Raw genomic sequence first — 15,797 nt, 5'->3', positions numbered from 1 at the left:
GTGTGAGCGCGTCGCTCGCTCTTCAGTTGTGGAGGCGCGCACGCTGTGTGTTATGTCACAGAAAGACGTAGAGTCCTGCACGGGTGCGGGTACCCGACGGGTGACCCGCGAATATTGCTGAAACGGGTGAAAAACATCCTACTGTGTCGGATGCGGGTGCGGGTCAGGTCGGACAAGGGAGAAACACGGGTCTAAACACGGTTTTTAAACAGTCACGTGCAAACGAATATAGGCCTATATATAAACAATATATTAGGGCTGCAACGACGTGCGTGAAATGCGTCGACGCGTCGGCGGCACATTATTTACGTTCTAGAATGGAACAGAAGATCTAGAATAATGGCAGCTTCCGCTCCCGGGCATAGTGAAAATGATCATTTATCATATAAAGCCAGACCGCGACATTCAAAAGTGTGGGAGAACTTTAAACAGAAGCCGAATAAAACTGTGCTTTGTTCGCTCTGTAACGCCGGTTTCACACTGCACGCGGTGGCAGAGCAGAAGCTGTGCGCGTGGAGAGCGGGAGCTTTCACACTGCAGTCAGTGTTGCCAAGTTCGCTTTTTTCCGCGGAATTGGGCTACTTCTACACTGTTGCCGCGGGCTGTGGCTCATGTCCGCGGGTTGAAGCAAAAAACACACATATTTTTCCCCCCGAACGCGATGTTTACCAGAGAACCTCCCCGAAACGCGATTGGGCTTGTTTTGGGCTAGTTTTGAGGAACGAATGGGTGGGGTTTGTTGTGTAAACCTGGCAACCCTGCTGCCATGGTTCTCTCGCGCAGCTGAACCGTGGCGCGTGTATTGCAACAGACGGTCACAATTTCCTGGGTTCTTCTCCGAGCCCAGTACGTCTCGTGCTTTTATTTATTATGGGCTGCATATATCTCCTGTTAATGCGACCTGGTTCCGCTCTGTCCCAAACACATATGCATAATAACTTGTTGTATATAGGTAGTTTACATGATTAAAGTAACATTAAAGTTAAGATATGCCTCTAGCTTTAATCATTTAAATGTGTCTTTGAAGTTTGGGCAAAAACTTCTGGCAGCTTTAGTCGTTGTTTATGCACATGTATCTTCAAAATAGACGACTAGTTATACATTAAAACTATGCTGAAAGCTCCTGTATGTGAACCTTTTGCAGATAAATACAAGTGCATTTTCGTTTACTATTGACACAAATCAATAAGTAAATCATACTCAACTACTATAGTAAACAACTTTTCCTAATTAGGCCTACTCTGTATACATTTTATGATGAATAGTATCATTATATATTATGTTTAAAAAGCTTCTTTTGTTCATTTATTTCATTATAAAATGGCATACTATGTACACTACCCTTCCTGAAATACAATTAATATTGTCATCATTCATTGATTTCATGTTAAAATAATATACAAATTCACTACCCTCTTTGAAATACAATAATCAGTAAAAAAGAATAAGAACTTGCAGCTCTACAATATATGCATATATATTGTATATGTGTTCCTAAAAAAAATATGCCTTACCTGTTTTCCAAGTTGATAAAATAATTTAAAATCCGTATCAGTTCATTTGTGGCCGTGCGGCGCACGCGTGCCCTCACAGAAGAATCACAACCGCGCGCGCGCTCTGCCTGCACTGCAGCCGTCAAGATGGATTATGAGGAGTGGAAGAAAAGATAGCCGCAAATGTGGAACTTCATCGCTGAGGAAGCACGCAGATAACTGTGGTAACAAACCAAGCACAAGCAGTTCTATCGAACAGTATTTGTTATATTTCCTGAGTCACTGTCTTAGTAGGCCTACATTAAGCCACGTTAAGTGTTTTTTATAATGGTTTTCTATGGTAGGAAAACGTTTAACGTGTAATTATACGCATTGCGTTCATATTCTGGGCTCATCTGATTTTTTGTACATAGTATACGTTATTAGTATTATGTTTACTGAGTTTGGTCTCTTAATAACAGTACATTAAGCCACGTTAAGCTCCCGGCAGAAGTTGTCCTTGTGTTAATGGTCGTGTAATAACTTCTGTATGCTGGCAATAAACATTTTTGTAAGCGTGTCAATAATGTGATATGCTAAACTTATTTTATTGCAGGTCGGGTCGGGTGCGGATTTTAATTAGTGCTGTTGTCGGAAAACGGATCGGATGCGGGTTTAAAGGTCCCGTTTTTCGTGTTTTTTTTAAGCTTTGATTGTGTTTACAGTGTGCAATATAACATGTGTTCATGTTTCATGTGTAAAAAAAACTGTATTTTTCACACAATTTACTTATCTGTATACTGCCTTTTCACTGTCCTCAAAACGGCCTGAGAATTTCCTCGTTCTATGAAGTCCCTCCTTCAGAAACGTAACGAGTTCTGATAGTGCCAACGGTTCCCGTGTTGTGATTCGACTGCAGCTTAGGGCACGTTGCCCGGAAAGGTCACGCCTCTTACCATAACGGGGAGATGAACGCGCTCAAACTACAGCCCCTGAAGGCCAAACAAAGGTGATTTGACTCCGGGATGAAAATAACAGCGTCTGAACGACATGGCGACAAACGCAACCGAACCGAACCGAACCGAACCGAACCGAACGCAAGACTTTCTCTTCTCAACGAGGGAGCAACAAGACCACGCCCCCTTTTTCGCGTATTCTTGTGGGCGGAGGTTAGTCGACAAACTGTTCTACTGACAAAGCAGGATGTACATGGATGTAGTCCAAACCGGCCGTTCGCTGTAGGCTTTGAAAGGGAACTTCTGTCAAATAAGATATCTCGCTTGGCATTGAACTTTGAGCTTTAGAATTTTACAGGTATTATTTATGCTCTAACAGCAACATTACACACTAACTAAAGTTTGAAAAATGGGATCACGAAGAACAGGATCTTTAAGCACTGAGGGTACGGGCGGGTGCGGGTTTTCAAAATCGGACCAGTGCAGGACTCTGGAAAGACGTACACTCAAAGTAATCGGATCAGGTCGTTTACATGGTGGAATTTTTAGTTTGATCGGCTCATGAAAAGGTTTATCCTACCCCTCTCAAACCGATTACAATTTCATTCGGTTTGGCCATTTTCATTCGGATTGGACTTTTAAACCGATTACAGTGCTCCATGTAAATGCACCTATTGACTCCGGTTTGAACATAACAGGCTAGACATTTCATTGCCTGTCTGCATGAGGTTATCAGAGCTGGAGTTCTTGAAGCTCCGCCCCATGAGCAGCAGCTCATTTGCACTTAAAGGGACACCTCACCCCCACAATTTTAACATGCTATAAAAAATTATATGTGGGGTATTTTGAGGTAAAACTTCACATACACACTCTGGAAACAGCAATCAATCACCCCTTAAAAAATCTTATAAATGTATGAGGTGGCAAGGTGGGGTAAAAGGCTCACCAGCATGGGGCAATAGCTAAAATAATGTGTTATTAATATCGTCTAAGTAATACTTGTTCAAAACCACTTTAGCAAAGTTTGTAGTAGTTTTATTTATTTTTATAAATAATAATTCATTTTTGTTTAATAAACAGGCCTGTACTGTCATTAAAATGTTAATTGAGCGAGAGAGAGCGAGACGGAGTGGGTACTTGCGGACCAGAAAGACGGAGAGCTGGAGAAAGATTCAGTCCCTCCAGAAAAACGCGATTATGCGATCGCATGATTTAATGCATAATCAGCCTAAGTCTGCATATTTATGCGGGGGCCGCATTTTTTCAAATACGCCGCACTTTCGGCGCGTAAATTGCCTATTTCCGCGTGCAAAATATATTTTTTTCGTTGCAAAAAAGTCATATATTAGCAGAAAGTTGAAGAATGTTTGTTTACTTCACACAAGAGCCGGCATTTCCCCCTATTGCCATGGGAAAGTTTTTAAGTGACATAATTACCCGACGTGAACGTCATCGAAAAGCTGCAAACTAGGGGTGCACCGATCCGACTTTTTCAGTCCCGATACCGATACCGATGCCTGAGCTTTGTGTATCTGTCGATACCCGATACCGATCCGATATATTGTTGAATTAATAATAAACTGTATATCTTCCACCTTATACCTTCCTTGAAGAGACTAAAGGCACCAGACTTTACTAACTAAACATAACTAAGACAAAATAACAGATGAATGTAAAGTGTTGAATTCTTATTTATTTAAAAAACAATTGTGCTTTCAAATCTAAAATAGAATGTAATCTAACTTCTTTAAATAAATAAAATGTAGCAGTGGAAACAAAAAACAGTCAAACATACAATAGTAATCTGACAGTTACCAAACATTTTTTACACTACAGATCATTGTTTTGGTATATAATCATATCAATATTAAAAAGTAGCATTACAAATTAACAAATAGTCTTAATTTTCTGCCATATGCAATTTAATAAAAATTTTCAGCTAGCTAATAACAACTTTGTTCTGGTTTCACCTCACTCCAGATTAAATGATTGTAGGCTAGGCCTATTTATTTTACTACACATTGTCAACAGAAATAAGCTGAAATACTGTCGATAATTAAAAATAATTCTTACTACCCACTCTTGCTAAATTGGGTAAGCACTTGTGTTCTCATTTCAGATGCGTTCTGAGTAAATTAATAAACTGATTCATGAGTTCAATGTTGGACAGATCAGTTGTTCTAACCAGTCGTTAAAATGATTCGGTTCAAATGAGTCATCAGGTCACGAATCGGACATTAGCAGACACGTTGTGTGTGAATCCCGTCTGTTAGAACATCGCGAAAGATGTCAACACACAGAAAACACTTCATAACTGAATAAAATTTGTCTCCCGTTTATTGAAAGTATGCTTTATGTCAGCTGGTAAGAGAAGAGGCAATGTTTTTTGAGCGCAATTCACAACCAGCGATATTTCAAGGACAAATTTGTCCGAATGTGTCACGTGCAACATGGTTTCGGTCTTCCGACCTTTTGATTTGGATTAATATGTGAAATATGAGAGCGAACACTGATTATTTTGAAGACCCAGAGAGCGCGCGCGGGGGAGGAGCTCTCAGATCGGTCTCTCTGTCACTCAGTCACAAGCGCAGCATCTGTTCTACATCGCTCGTAAATCACAATAACTCATCAAATTAGGCTTTGGCGGCCGTCAAAAAATGTTCAATGCAGGAAAAACCCTGACTTTGCAGTAATACCACCTCCCCTCGAAACATTTAAGTTACTTTGCAGACATTGCGAACTAGTTCGCGTGGCAAGCGTGAAATATCTCCTCCACACAGCCGAGTCTCTTCTAGCATGCGACACACGTGAAGCTGACGAATGACGTCGGTTCTGCTGCGACGGAAAAAAACACCTGGATCGGCTTGTGGATCTGTTCATTTTTCCGATCCCCGATCCAGCTATTTTGTCAGTATCGCGGCCGATATCCGATCCTAATATCGGATCGGTGCACCCCTACTGCAAACCCCGTGGTGAAACCATAGATATCGGTGCAACCATGATGAAGCATGCAAATTCCCGTTTGCCAACAAAAATGACAGCAAAAGACCGCGCAAAGCAGTTTCCCGGTGTGTTGACCGATTTCAAAAAACAGCATGAAGCTTTGAAGCGTTATGAATCAGTGAGTCGATTCAGCGGTTAGGATCGCCAAAGTCACGTATTTGAGCAGTTTGACACGCTATCCGAATCATGAATCGACTCACTGATTCATAACGCTTCGAAGCTTCATGCTGTTTTTTGAAATCGGTCATCACTATACAAGTCATTATTTAGGGTTTTTTTGCGCACAAAAACTACAAATATCTTAATTTGTGTTCCGAAGATGAACGGAGGTCTTATGGGTGTCCAACGACATGAGGGGGAAGTCATTAATTTTTGGGTGAACTAACCCTTTAAGAGATTGCACTTTGGGCATTGGAATCACTGAAATGTCTGTTTTGTATAGCTACCTCTGTAAAACAGGAAGTTATTTATTAATTTTTTCAGAAGAGCCATGTGTTTATTAAGGTCTTCAATAAAACAAGATGAGAACTTCAATATTCCCAGCACTTTCTATGATGTAGTGCTTTTTTTCTATTTTTCATCAAACCGCAGTTTTTGCAAGTTATCGCAATTTTATCACATAAAATTGCATAAATATCCCGCATTTTCCATCGCATTTTTTAAGAAAACGTGCCACATAATCAAGGATTTTTGCCCGCAACAATCACAAAAAAAAGACGCATTTTTCTGGAAGCACACGAAGATTGCTGCGAAAGTTATATTGTACTGAGTTATTGAGAGCGCAAGTTTATTTAGTTTTTATCTGAGAGTTCTGAATAAACACGAGTTCCAGTCATGCCGACCCGGTCTTCTTCCACCGTATTCTACAAACTTTGTAACATGTGGAACCCCTCTCAAATACTTGTACTTCGTTTTTTTTTTTTTTTTACCATTACAGCCGTCGAGATTAGAAAGAAAGTCTGCGTGAACTTGAATGATTAGCTACACATCAGAAATCAATGATCACAGATCAGGCATTAAACAGCATTAGGTAACTTTTCAACCTTTATAATATATTTTCAAGACTCTTGTGATGATACATCGACTTACAATAGGTTGAATGACACGTCTGCCATAGCCTGACGGGGTCTGTATCGTTTTTAATCGTACTTTTAAACTTCGGGCTTCGGGTAGTACTAAAAAAAAGAACTACAAAATTCGACTGCTTTACGGCATATACGTCACTTCCACCACCACCCCCACGTCCTTAAATTCGGACGTGCAACTAAACAACTATCGTTTGTTTGCCGGATGTTATAGTCATGGCCGAAGCAGCACAGAAAAATAAGAAAGCAAAGGTTTTGTCGGAGGAAAGCAAAAAGAGGAAACGAGAAAGTGATCGGATTAAAGGCAGGACGAGGATCAACATTGGGCCAGCGTTTGCTCGTTGGCGTGAGCTGAAGGAGGAGGGGCTACATTCTTGCAAGTAAATACATAAGACGTACAAAATCATATTTTAGGATACCTAACATGTCTGTGATATTGGTTTATTTGTCTTGCCTCAAGCTATAATGCAAATCAATTTTTCAAATTTGCAGATTCATCTATGGTAGCTTGATATTGTAATATTGACGATATATGGTTATTACCTACCACTCAAACATTGAATTGAAGTATCATATAGATTCTGTAAAACGGGAACCAATAGACTAGGCTACTATAATGACGCTGGCTTGTAAACGTCAGCATCGCGATCATTTGGCGTTTGAAAAAAAATAAAACCCATGAAATGATATTCATATGACATGCTGAAACATATGCCACTGTACCTGGGATAAAGACATTTCACACACGACGCAAGCAGAACACCTGCATGTGAACTTCATAGACATGTGAACTCCTCCTGCAGTGTTCAGGGCTATCATAGTTGCCATGTCAACAAATGCACGTGCGATGCATCCCCTGATGTAGAATGACAGTTTACGACAGTAGTAGAGGACAATACTGTTTCCCAACTGTAGGGGGACCCCGAGAGCAAAACCTACCTAGTGCTGCTTTAATGAACACTGTTACTCACGGTTTGTGGCGGTGCTGTCGAATCCATTAGGGGTGCACCGATCCGACTTTTTCAGTCCCGATACCGATGCCTGGGCTTTGTGTATCTGTCGATACCCGATACCGATCCGATATATTGTTGAATTAATAATAAACTGTATATCTTCCACCTTATACCTTCCTTGAAGAGACTAAAGGCACCAGACTTTACTAACTAAACATAACTAAGACAAAATAACAGATGTATGTAAGGTGTTGAATTTTTATTTATTTAAAAAACAATTGTGCATTCAAATCTAAAATAGAATGTAATCTAACTTCTTTAAATAAATAAAATGTAGCAGTGGAAACAAAAAACAGTGTATTGGTCAAACATACAATAGTAATCTGACAGTTACCAAACATTTTTTACACTACAGATAATTGTTTTGGTATATAATCATATCAATATTAAAAAGTAGCATTACAAATTAACAAATAGTCTAATTTTCTACCATATGCAATTTAATAAAAATTTTCAGCTAGCTAATAACAACTTTGTTCTGGTTTCACCTCACTCCAGATTAAATGATTGTAGGCTAGGCCTATTTATTTTACTACACATTGTCAACAGAAATAAGATGAAATACTGTTGATAATTAAAAATAATTCTTACTACCCACTCTTGCTAAAATGGGTAAGCACACTTGTGTTCTCATTTCAGTTGCGTTCTGAGTAAATTAATAAACTGAGTTCATGAGTTCAGTGTTGGACAGATCAGTTGTTCTGGCCAGTCGTTAAAATGATTTGGTTCAAAGGAGTCATTAGGTCACGAATCGGACATTAGCAGACGCGTTGTGTGCGAATCCCGTCTGTTAGAACATCGCGAAAGATGTCAACACACAGAAAACACTTCATAACTGGATATAATTTGTCTCCCGCTTATTGAAAGTATGCTTTATGTCAGCTGGTCAGAGAAGAGTCAATGTTTTTTGAGCGCAATTCACACCCAGTGATAATTCAAGGACAAAATTGTCCGAATGTGTCACGTGCAACATGGTTTCGGTCTTCCGAGCTTTTGATTTGGATTAATATGTGAAATATGAGAGCGAACACTGATTATTTTGAAGACCCAGAGAGCACGCGCGGGGGAGGAGCTCTCAGATCGGTCTCTCTGTCACTCAGTCACGAGCGCAGCATCTGTTCTACATCACTCGTAAATCACAATAACTCATCAAATTAGGCTTTGGCCGTCAAAAAAATGTCAATGCAGGAAAGACCCTGACTTTGCAGTAATACCCTCGAAACAGCGACGAACTAGTTGGCATGGCAAGCGTGAAATATCTCCTCCACACAGCCGACTCTCTGGCTCGCTCCCTTCTAGCATGCGACACACGTGAAGCTGACGAATGACGTAGGTTCTGCTGCGACGGAAAAAAACACCTGGATCGGCTTGTGGATCTGTTAATTTTTCCGATCCCCGATCCAGCTATTTTATCAGTATCGCGGCCGATATCCGATCCTAATATCGGATCGGTGCACCCCTAGAATCCATATGGTAAAAGTCTGTTTGTAAAGCCTGTGCTGACATCGCGACTGATAAACTGAATCCCTTCTCTCCAAATTCTCTGGGCGGGCAAAGCAGAGGAAGGGGAGGTAACCGTTCCCCGTATGACGACATACAGGGAAGATTCCCGATCGGCTCCTCTGAGCTTTCATTTTCTCAAAGGCAGAACAGGACACCCAGAACTCGGTTTACACCTATCGTAATTTCTAGCCACTTGGGGACCATATACAGGCTAGGGGAACTCATATAAATGTGAAGAAAAAAAAAACTCATAAAATGAACATTTCATGCCATGAGACCTTTAATAATGTTGCTTTAATTAAACTGGAAAACAGTATCAACTCCTGTCTCAAAATATATGCCATCATTTTATCGATTCTTATTTGCTATATAAATCTACTTTTTTTTTTTTTTACAAAAAAACATGAAATACATCAAATAAGCGTAGAATTAACTTTTTCCCAGGTGCATCGTTAAATGTGGTTGTTAAGAAAAGTCCTGAGCTGATTTTTTATTTTTCTTGCCAAGGTGGTTTAAAAGAGAATAAATTCACTTTTGTTGTGCAAGTAGACATAAATGTTGCACAACTTCGAGTTAAAAATGGGTGCACATTTGGACAATATATAGGACTCGTGCTTCTTAATTCAATCTAGTGTCATATTTGCATTGACTGGATGTCAAAATAAAGCTGCTTGCAAAGTTTAAATGGGCAATCTAGAGGTTGGGCGCTCTATCAATCATTTCTCTCCTCAGCAAAACCTGGGACAGCTGTCAAGAAACGGTTCAGATGAACCAAATGATTGGTGAATCAAGCGATTCCCCAAAATACCAAAGCGGTAACGTTAAATCCATTAGAAATAAACTCTAACTGCCTGTCTAGACACTTCATGAAACACAAACTGAGATGAACTTACTTTTAATGATTCGTTCAGTGGTCGACAGCTTTTCTTTCGGCTCTTTAGTCGTCATCTTCTCACAGTTCAGTCAGGATTTATTAGCCAGTAAATGAACAAAGATATTCTCCGTGTTTGCTGGTGCCAGTCCGAGAAAGAAGAGATTGCAAAGTGGCCAGCGACTCCGAGGGATCCGAGAACTGTTCTAATTCAGACAAGCGGGCAGGTTTAACGCTCTAACACAGCTAATCTAGTCAACACTGAACAACAGTTGGTTACACGGGCCACGGGGCAGCATAATAACATCGCCAGCAGACGCCGACACGATCGCTTCTCCTCGCTGACAGAAACGCAATCACCGATCGTCGCGAGCCCGGTCTTGGCGTGTTCCTGTTGACATGGACCTAACGTTAACTAGCTATCAGCCTTTCTCTATCAGATCTCTTGGATTTGTAGCAAAGGGAGCCAGCGACACAAGATGATTAGGGTTTGGTGCGCAATCTTGAACGTTAATCCGATTTTCCACTTTTAAGAGTCAGAATGTCAACTCGCCAGTTTAGCTACACACTTATAATAGAGTTCGGCATAATAATAACGTGCCGAACTGCGCCGATTTGTCTTAATAAACATATGTCCTGTCGTGTGACAACAGAGATTGCGCGATCTGCCCGCCCACTCGAGCTAACCATATGGCTAGCAGTAACTTCCAATCACACTCTCGCTCCCAGCTCCTCAGATTAAACGCTAATCTCTAAACCTCAGACGGATTTCCTGCAATATGGCGGAGCCGTGGCTCTCGACGCGCTGGCGTAGGAGTGACGTAGCACGTACAATTTGACACGTGCGAAGCAGATGGTTAAATGTGTCGTGCTGGAGCAGTGTTGCCAAGTCCGCGGTTTTCCCGCGGAATTGGGCTACTTTAACACTGTTTCCGCGGGCTGTTTTTCATGTCCGCGGGTTGATGCGACCCCAATTATGTGATATTTACATAAATATCACATAAATACCCCCCCGAAAATTAGTTTTAACGGGGAAACCCGATTGGGCTACTTTTGAGTGGCAATTGGGCGGGTTTTGTTGTGAAAACCTGGCAACCCTGTGCTGGAGGTCCCTCAAAGCTCAGTGTGTGGTTAGGATGCGCTGGAGAGGAAAGCCCAAAAACTACAAAGAGAAAGCAGTCCATTAAAGTTAATGTGATGTATATGTTTTAGCCTACTGTAGGCATGTGGCCACATAAACTGTGACGGGGTAAGTTACAATTATTCATTTTTGTCAAGGATGTTCTTGGTCACCATAATCATAACATCATATAAATTGTTCCTTTCTATTTTGTGTCATTCCTTGTGCTGCACGCTTCAGGCCATGAATAAGTAACACATTGTCAAACTAACATTTACAGGCTCTCTTTATATTTCTCAACAGGGTCCTTCACAAAGGGATCATTATTTGAAATTCCTTAAAAGATTGATAACACCTGCATTAAGGTGGTCCGTCTTTATTTTATGAAAGCAAACTATGTCAGTTTATTTATTTCAATCCAATAAACAGTCTTGTTTGGTTTACGGTTTTCTTCTTCATTGATTAGCATAACTTCACCAGTAGCAGCAGATTAAAAGTCCTGATTGGGTGCTACAGATCAGACTGCATTGAATGCAATTCGCACCGACACATCTTCGTCAAATAAACTCACAAGACTCAGAAGTTTTCATTGTTGGCTAAAGCTGTGAATTCTAAAATCAGCAAACATGGAATGCTTCTCACCATTCCTTTGGCATTCAACTTGGTTTTACCCCATACATACATATACACACACATATACATATATATACATATATATATATATATATATACATATATATACACACACACACACACACACACACACAGTTGCTACTGGCTGTAAACCACTAGTTTACCTATATGCATAGTGGTTAATATAGTTAAATTCATGGGCCTCTTGGGCTGCAAGACTTAATAATAATTTAATAATTTTTAATTAAGTTAAAATAATCTAATTTTGTAAGACCCCCGTCTTCAATTATGGCAATACAAAAATGAGATGACATGCAGAAATACCAGGTCAAAGGTTGAGAACCACTGCTTTAGAGGAAATATTACACTACATTGTGTACTTAAACTTGCATCCACTAGAGGGAGTCAAACTCTTTGATTTGCCCATCAGCTTTTACCATTGAGCTATATTGTATCTTCAACAATTAAAAAGAATATTACCGTCATTCCTGAATAAATCCGAACTCACAGAAAAGTGATGGTATATAATTTATTATCTTTAAAATAGAGATGTCAGTTCCATTTGCAAATGTCTACCACTTTCAATAGACAATACCTATAGTATTGAAACGATAAACAGAAGAGTTTGCGTATTTTACATTAGGAAAGTAAAAAATACTATCTTATATTGCCAGCAAAAGCATACAGCCGTGTTACCTTTTACAAACCTAGCAATCATTATTTCTAAGACAAAGAAAGACAATGTCTATACATACAAACAAACAAAATCAATTTTCAAGGGTGGAAGCTGTTTTTCCAGATGCTTGGCAAGCCTGTCATTGTACATAATGGTTTTCACAGATATTTAGTCAATGTCTAGACAAAACAACCTGATTCATGAGGAACCCGATTAATTCCACCTCTCGATCTGGTGCTCATCAGCATTAAGATAATAAAGCAGAGACCCAACCCAAGTCTGACAAACACAGAGTGATTTAATTCAAACAGAGCCTGCGTACTAACATCATCTGGGTTCAGCTCACTAAATTAATGTAGCAGCACCATTAAAGAGAGGACTTCATCCAAACAATGTTTTCCTATCAACTTCCTGAATTTGAGGCAACATAATTATGGCTCTATACGCAAAACATAAATTAGATATAGATATAAGGACACTTGTAAGGATGTACCTGTGTAAACAGCATTTATTTATAAAAAAAAGTGTATTCTGGGCATTAAATTGCTATAGAACGGAAAGGCAAAGAGGAACATGCATCACAAAACACACTCCTCACCACAGTGAACAAGTCCTCATCTTACCTATCATAGGCACAAAGTGACTATTTCAGACACATGAACATACCAGAAAAACAACATACTACAGAAAACCGATGCAGGGTGAAAAAAGGTATGGACTAAGGTTATACTACATATGTTGGTAAGAAAACAAGATATATGTAACACACCTGATGACATAGGTAAGTCAAATTTTACCAGTAAAGTTAAAAGGGAAAAGTAAAGTAAAGTAAAAAAATATATAGTGTGGCTATATTAATTAAATATCTTAAATGTCAATTAATATGAGGGTTTTATGGAAAAGGAAGCACATCTCCAATGAACATCTTCACACCAGATGGCAAAAATAAACAAGAAGGATTATGGTGTTCAAAATAAGCATTAAAATGGTAAATTATGCATAGAGCGTCAGTTTAAGTATGCACGGTAATGACAGTACAAGCAAATATGCTTCAGAAATGTTCACACTTACATGATTAAAAAACTAATTTGAGCATTTTTCTCATCCACACTACCGTTCACTCTCACTTTTTCCAAATTCTAGCCAATAAGCTCCCTCCATCAACATAAATTTGCTCATATCGGAGACACATAAGGCATTTTGGCCCTCTCTCCACAGTAGCAGTAGCTCTGATCATCACCACATCTTATCCAACACATTAGTACCAAAATATTCACCCACATTTAACCCAAATCTCGACTAAATCGCACTGTTTTACTGCTACCAGCCCAAAACTGAAACCACTGAATAACAAATAACATCTTTGGCTGCAGGTCTGAGAAAACCAGGTGAGCAAAAAAAAGTGTTTTTGTTTCTTCCTCCCAATAGAATCAGCACAGTTCGGTCTCAGTCTGTTTGCATCAGCATTACCTCTTTGTTAAAGCAGCTTTTTCAGGTATGAAATATCTGAAGTGTGGTTGAACCAGCACATTAGCATGATCATGACAACGCAAACAGAATCTAAAACATCAAATCTTGGCTCTTCATATCTGTCTAGCTGGCCTAACTGAAGCCCTGTTCTTGAACTTTGATGTCTTTATCATGTATGGAAGCCCCTGAGGGCTCACGTAAAACAACTTGATCTAATGCTACTGAAGAGGGCGTAAAGGGAACAGCACGACTCCATAACCAGCCATGACTGATCAAATACAAGAGTAGTCTAAAGTGCAAATTGAAGATCCTGTTGCAGATGCCCTTTTGATTGCAGAAAAGTCTTGTTAATTTTACACATGACAAGACCTCATCTTGGCGCATAATATTTTATAGCATGCTGCTTGAAGGACCAACAAAAGGCTTGAATGAATGTCCAGTGTGCACTTCGTTTCTCATCCACAGGCTGTAATGTCCCACGCTCACTGCATGATGAAGCCTGGCTGAGGGGCCATGCGTGGAGGGGGTCTCTGGGGCACGGGTGGGGGGTATTGCTGCATGTACATGTTGGGGTATCCCTGGTTAAAAATGGGTGGTGTGTTTCCTACTCTGGGGGGAATAGGAGGGTATGGAGTAGTGGGAGAGAATGGAGAGGAAGGAGTGTAGGAGATGGCTGTGGCAGGCTGGACAGCAGGCATTTGGGTGACTTTAACAGGGGGAAGAGGAGGAGCCCGACGGGGCATCGGCATGGGGGCACCATTGACCTCTCTATGAAGAACAGCTGGCCTGGAGGGAAGGTCCTGAGAGGGCTGAAGTGCGGCCGGAGCCATGTGGTGTCCTTTCAGCACCATTTCTTGGAGCTTTTCTATCTTGACTCTCCGCAGGTGTGCCAGCTTCCTCTTACTCTGATACTCATCAATGAATGCGTCCAGAGGGGTTGCACCATCGAGGAACGAATCGGCCATGTTCTGATTTGGAAAGGGGGTGAGGGAGAAAATAGTAATTATTACCACCAATATCAAGTACAACTTTAAAGAGTGTTGAGTAGGGGTGTAACAATATATCCAGTCACAATATATCGCAAAAATATGTGTCGTGGACAGTGACTAGGGATGTAACGATTCAGTCGGAGCCGGTTGAAAAATCGATACAAATGTGTGACGATTCAAGTCGGTTGAGATGTTAAACGAACCGCGATACACGTTTTAAACAGCAGGGACGCTGAAGCCATACATGGTCACCTCGCTTTACAGGAACGATAGCAAAAAACAAGCTGTAGCTAGCGTTACGGACTGTGCATGCACACTGGCGAGAAGAAGAGGGAAATCAGTTAGTTGTTTTCAGTTTATTCATATGGAAGTTGGTTGCCAGTAGGGCTGAACGATTTTGGAAAAAAATCTAATTGCGATTTTTTTAACCAATATTGCGATTGCGATTTAATATGCGATTATTTTTTAAACTCTTTATCTTCTGTATTATTCAACAATACATCATTGTATAGTAATGGTGGAAATCTTGAATTGGTACCTCACGATCCGATTACGATTCTGGGAGTCACGATCCGATTCCAAAACAATTCCTGAACTTTTTCCTTATTAATTAATCTTATTAATTTATTAAAAACTTAAAATGTTTTTATTATGATATATGTAATTATAAGCTTTTTAAAATAACTAGGACATTACAACATTTTAATTAAAACAATTGCATGTTAATAATTTTAAATATATAAACTAATATAGCTGCAAAACATAAGCTAGTAAATCATAAAGCGGAACAAAAAACATATTACAAGCAATGAACAAAGAGTGCTTTCAGTATTTAAGAGTGTCTGAACTGTGAGTGATTTTTCTTTCTCAGCTCTACTGTTGTTTGATTATTAATCATGACATCATCAGCGGGAGACCTGCATTCACACTAATGCACAGATCTCTTTTGAAATATAAGATATTTTTGCCCTGTCTGTTTAATTCATTAAAACATTACTGACGGTGT

At 39.9% G+C, this 15,797-nt stretch overlaps 2 protein-coding genes across 4 annotated transcripts in view; both read right to left on the bottom strand.

The window, feature by feature from the left end:
- Window positions 1-10,707, bottom strand: part of ppp3cca (protein phosphatase 3, catalytic subunit, gamma isozyme, a) — an 81,221-nt gene extending 70,514 nt beyond the window's left edge. For both annotated transcript variants that reach the window (XM_079814918.1, XM_079814919.1), the window contains exon 1: window positions 9,926-10,707. In XM_079814918.1, the coding sequence (XP_079671044.1) occupies window positions 9,926-9,980 (55 nt within the window). In that variant the 5' untranslated portion in view covers window positions 9,981-10,707. The remainder of the gene's footprint in view (window positions 1-9,925) is intronic.
- A 1,466-nt stretch (window positions 10,708-12,173) lies between these two features.
- The window catches only part of vps37ba (VPS37B subunit of ESCRT-I a), a 27,872-nt gene continuing 24,248 nt past the window's right edge, over window positions 12,174-15,797 (bottom strand). For both annotated transcript variants that reach the window (XM_079815569.1, XM_079815570.1), the window contains one exon: window positions 12,174-14,770. In XM_079815569.1, coding sequence (XP_079671695.1) covers window positions 14,285-14,770 — 486 coding nt within the window. In that variant the 3' untranslated portion in view covers window positions 12,174-14,284. The remainder of the gene's footprint in view (window positions 14,771-15,797) is intronic.

The sequence above is a fragment of the Gobio gobio genome (assembly GCF_949357685.1).
Source record: "Gobio gobio genome assembly, chromosome: 4".
In the NCBI taxonomy this organism is placed as follows: domain Eukaryota; kingdom Metazoa; phylum Chordata; class Actinopteri; order Cypriniformes; family Gobionidae; genus Gobio; species Gobio gobio.
The sequence above is the reverse complement of the archived record's forward strand: the minus strand, read 5'-3'. Positions and strand labels throughout refer to the sequence as shown.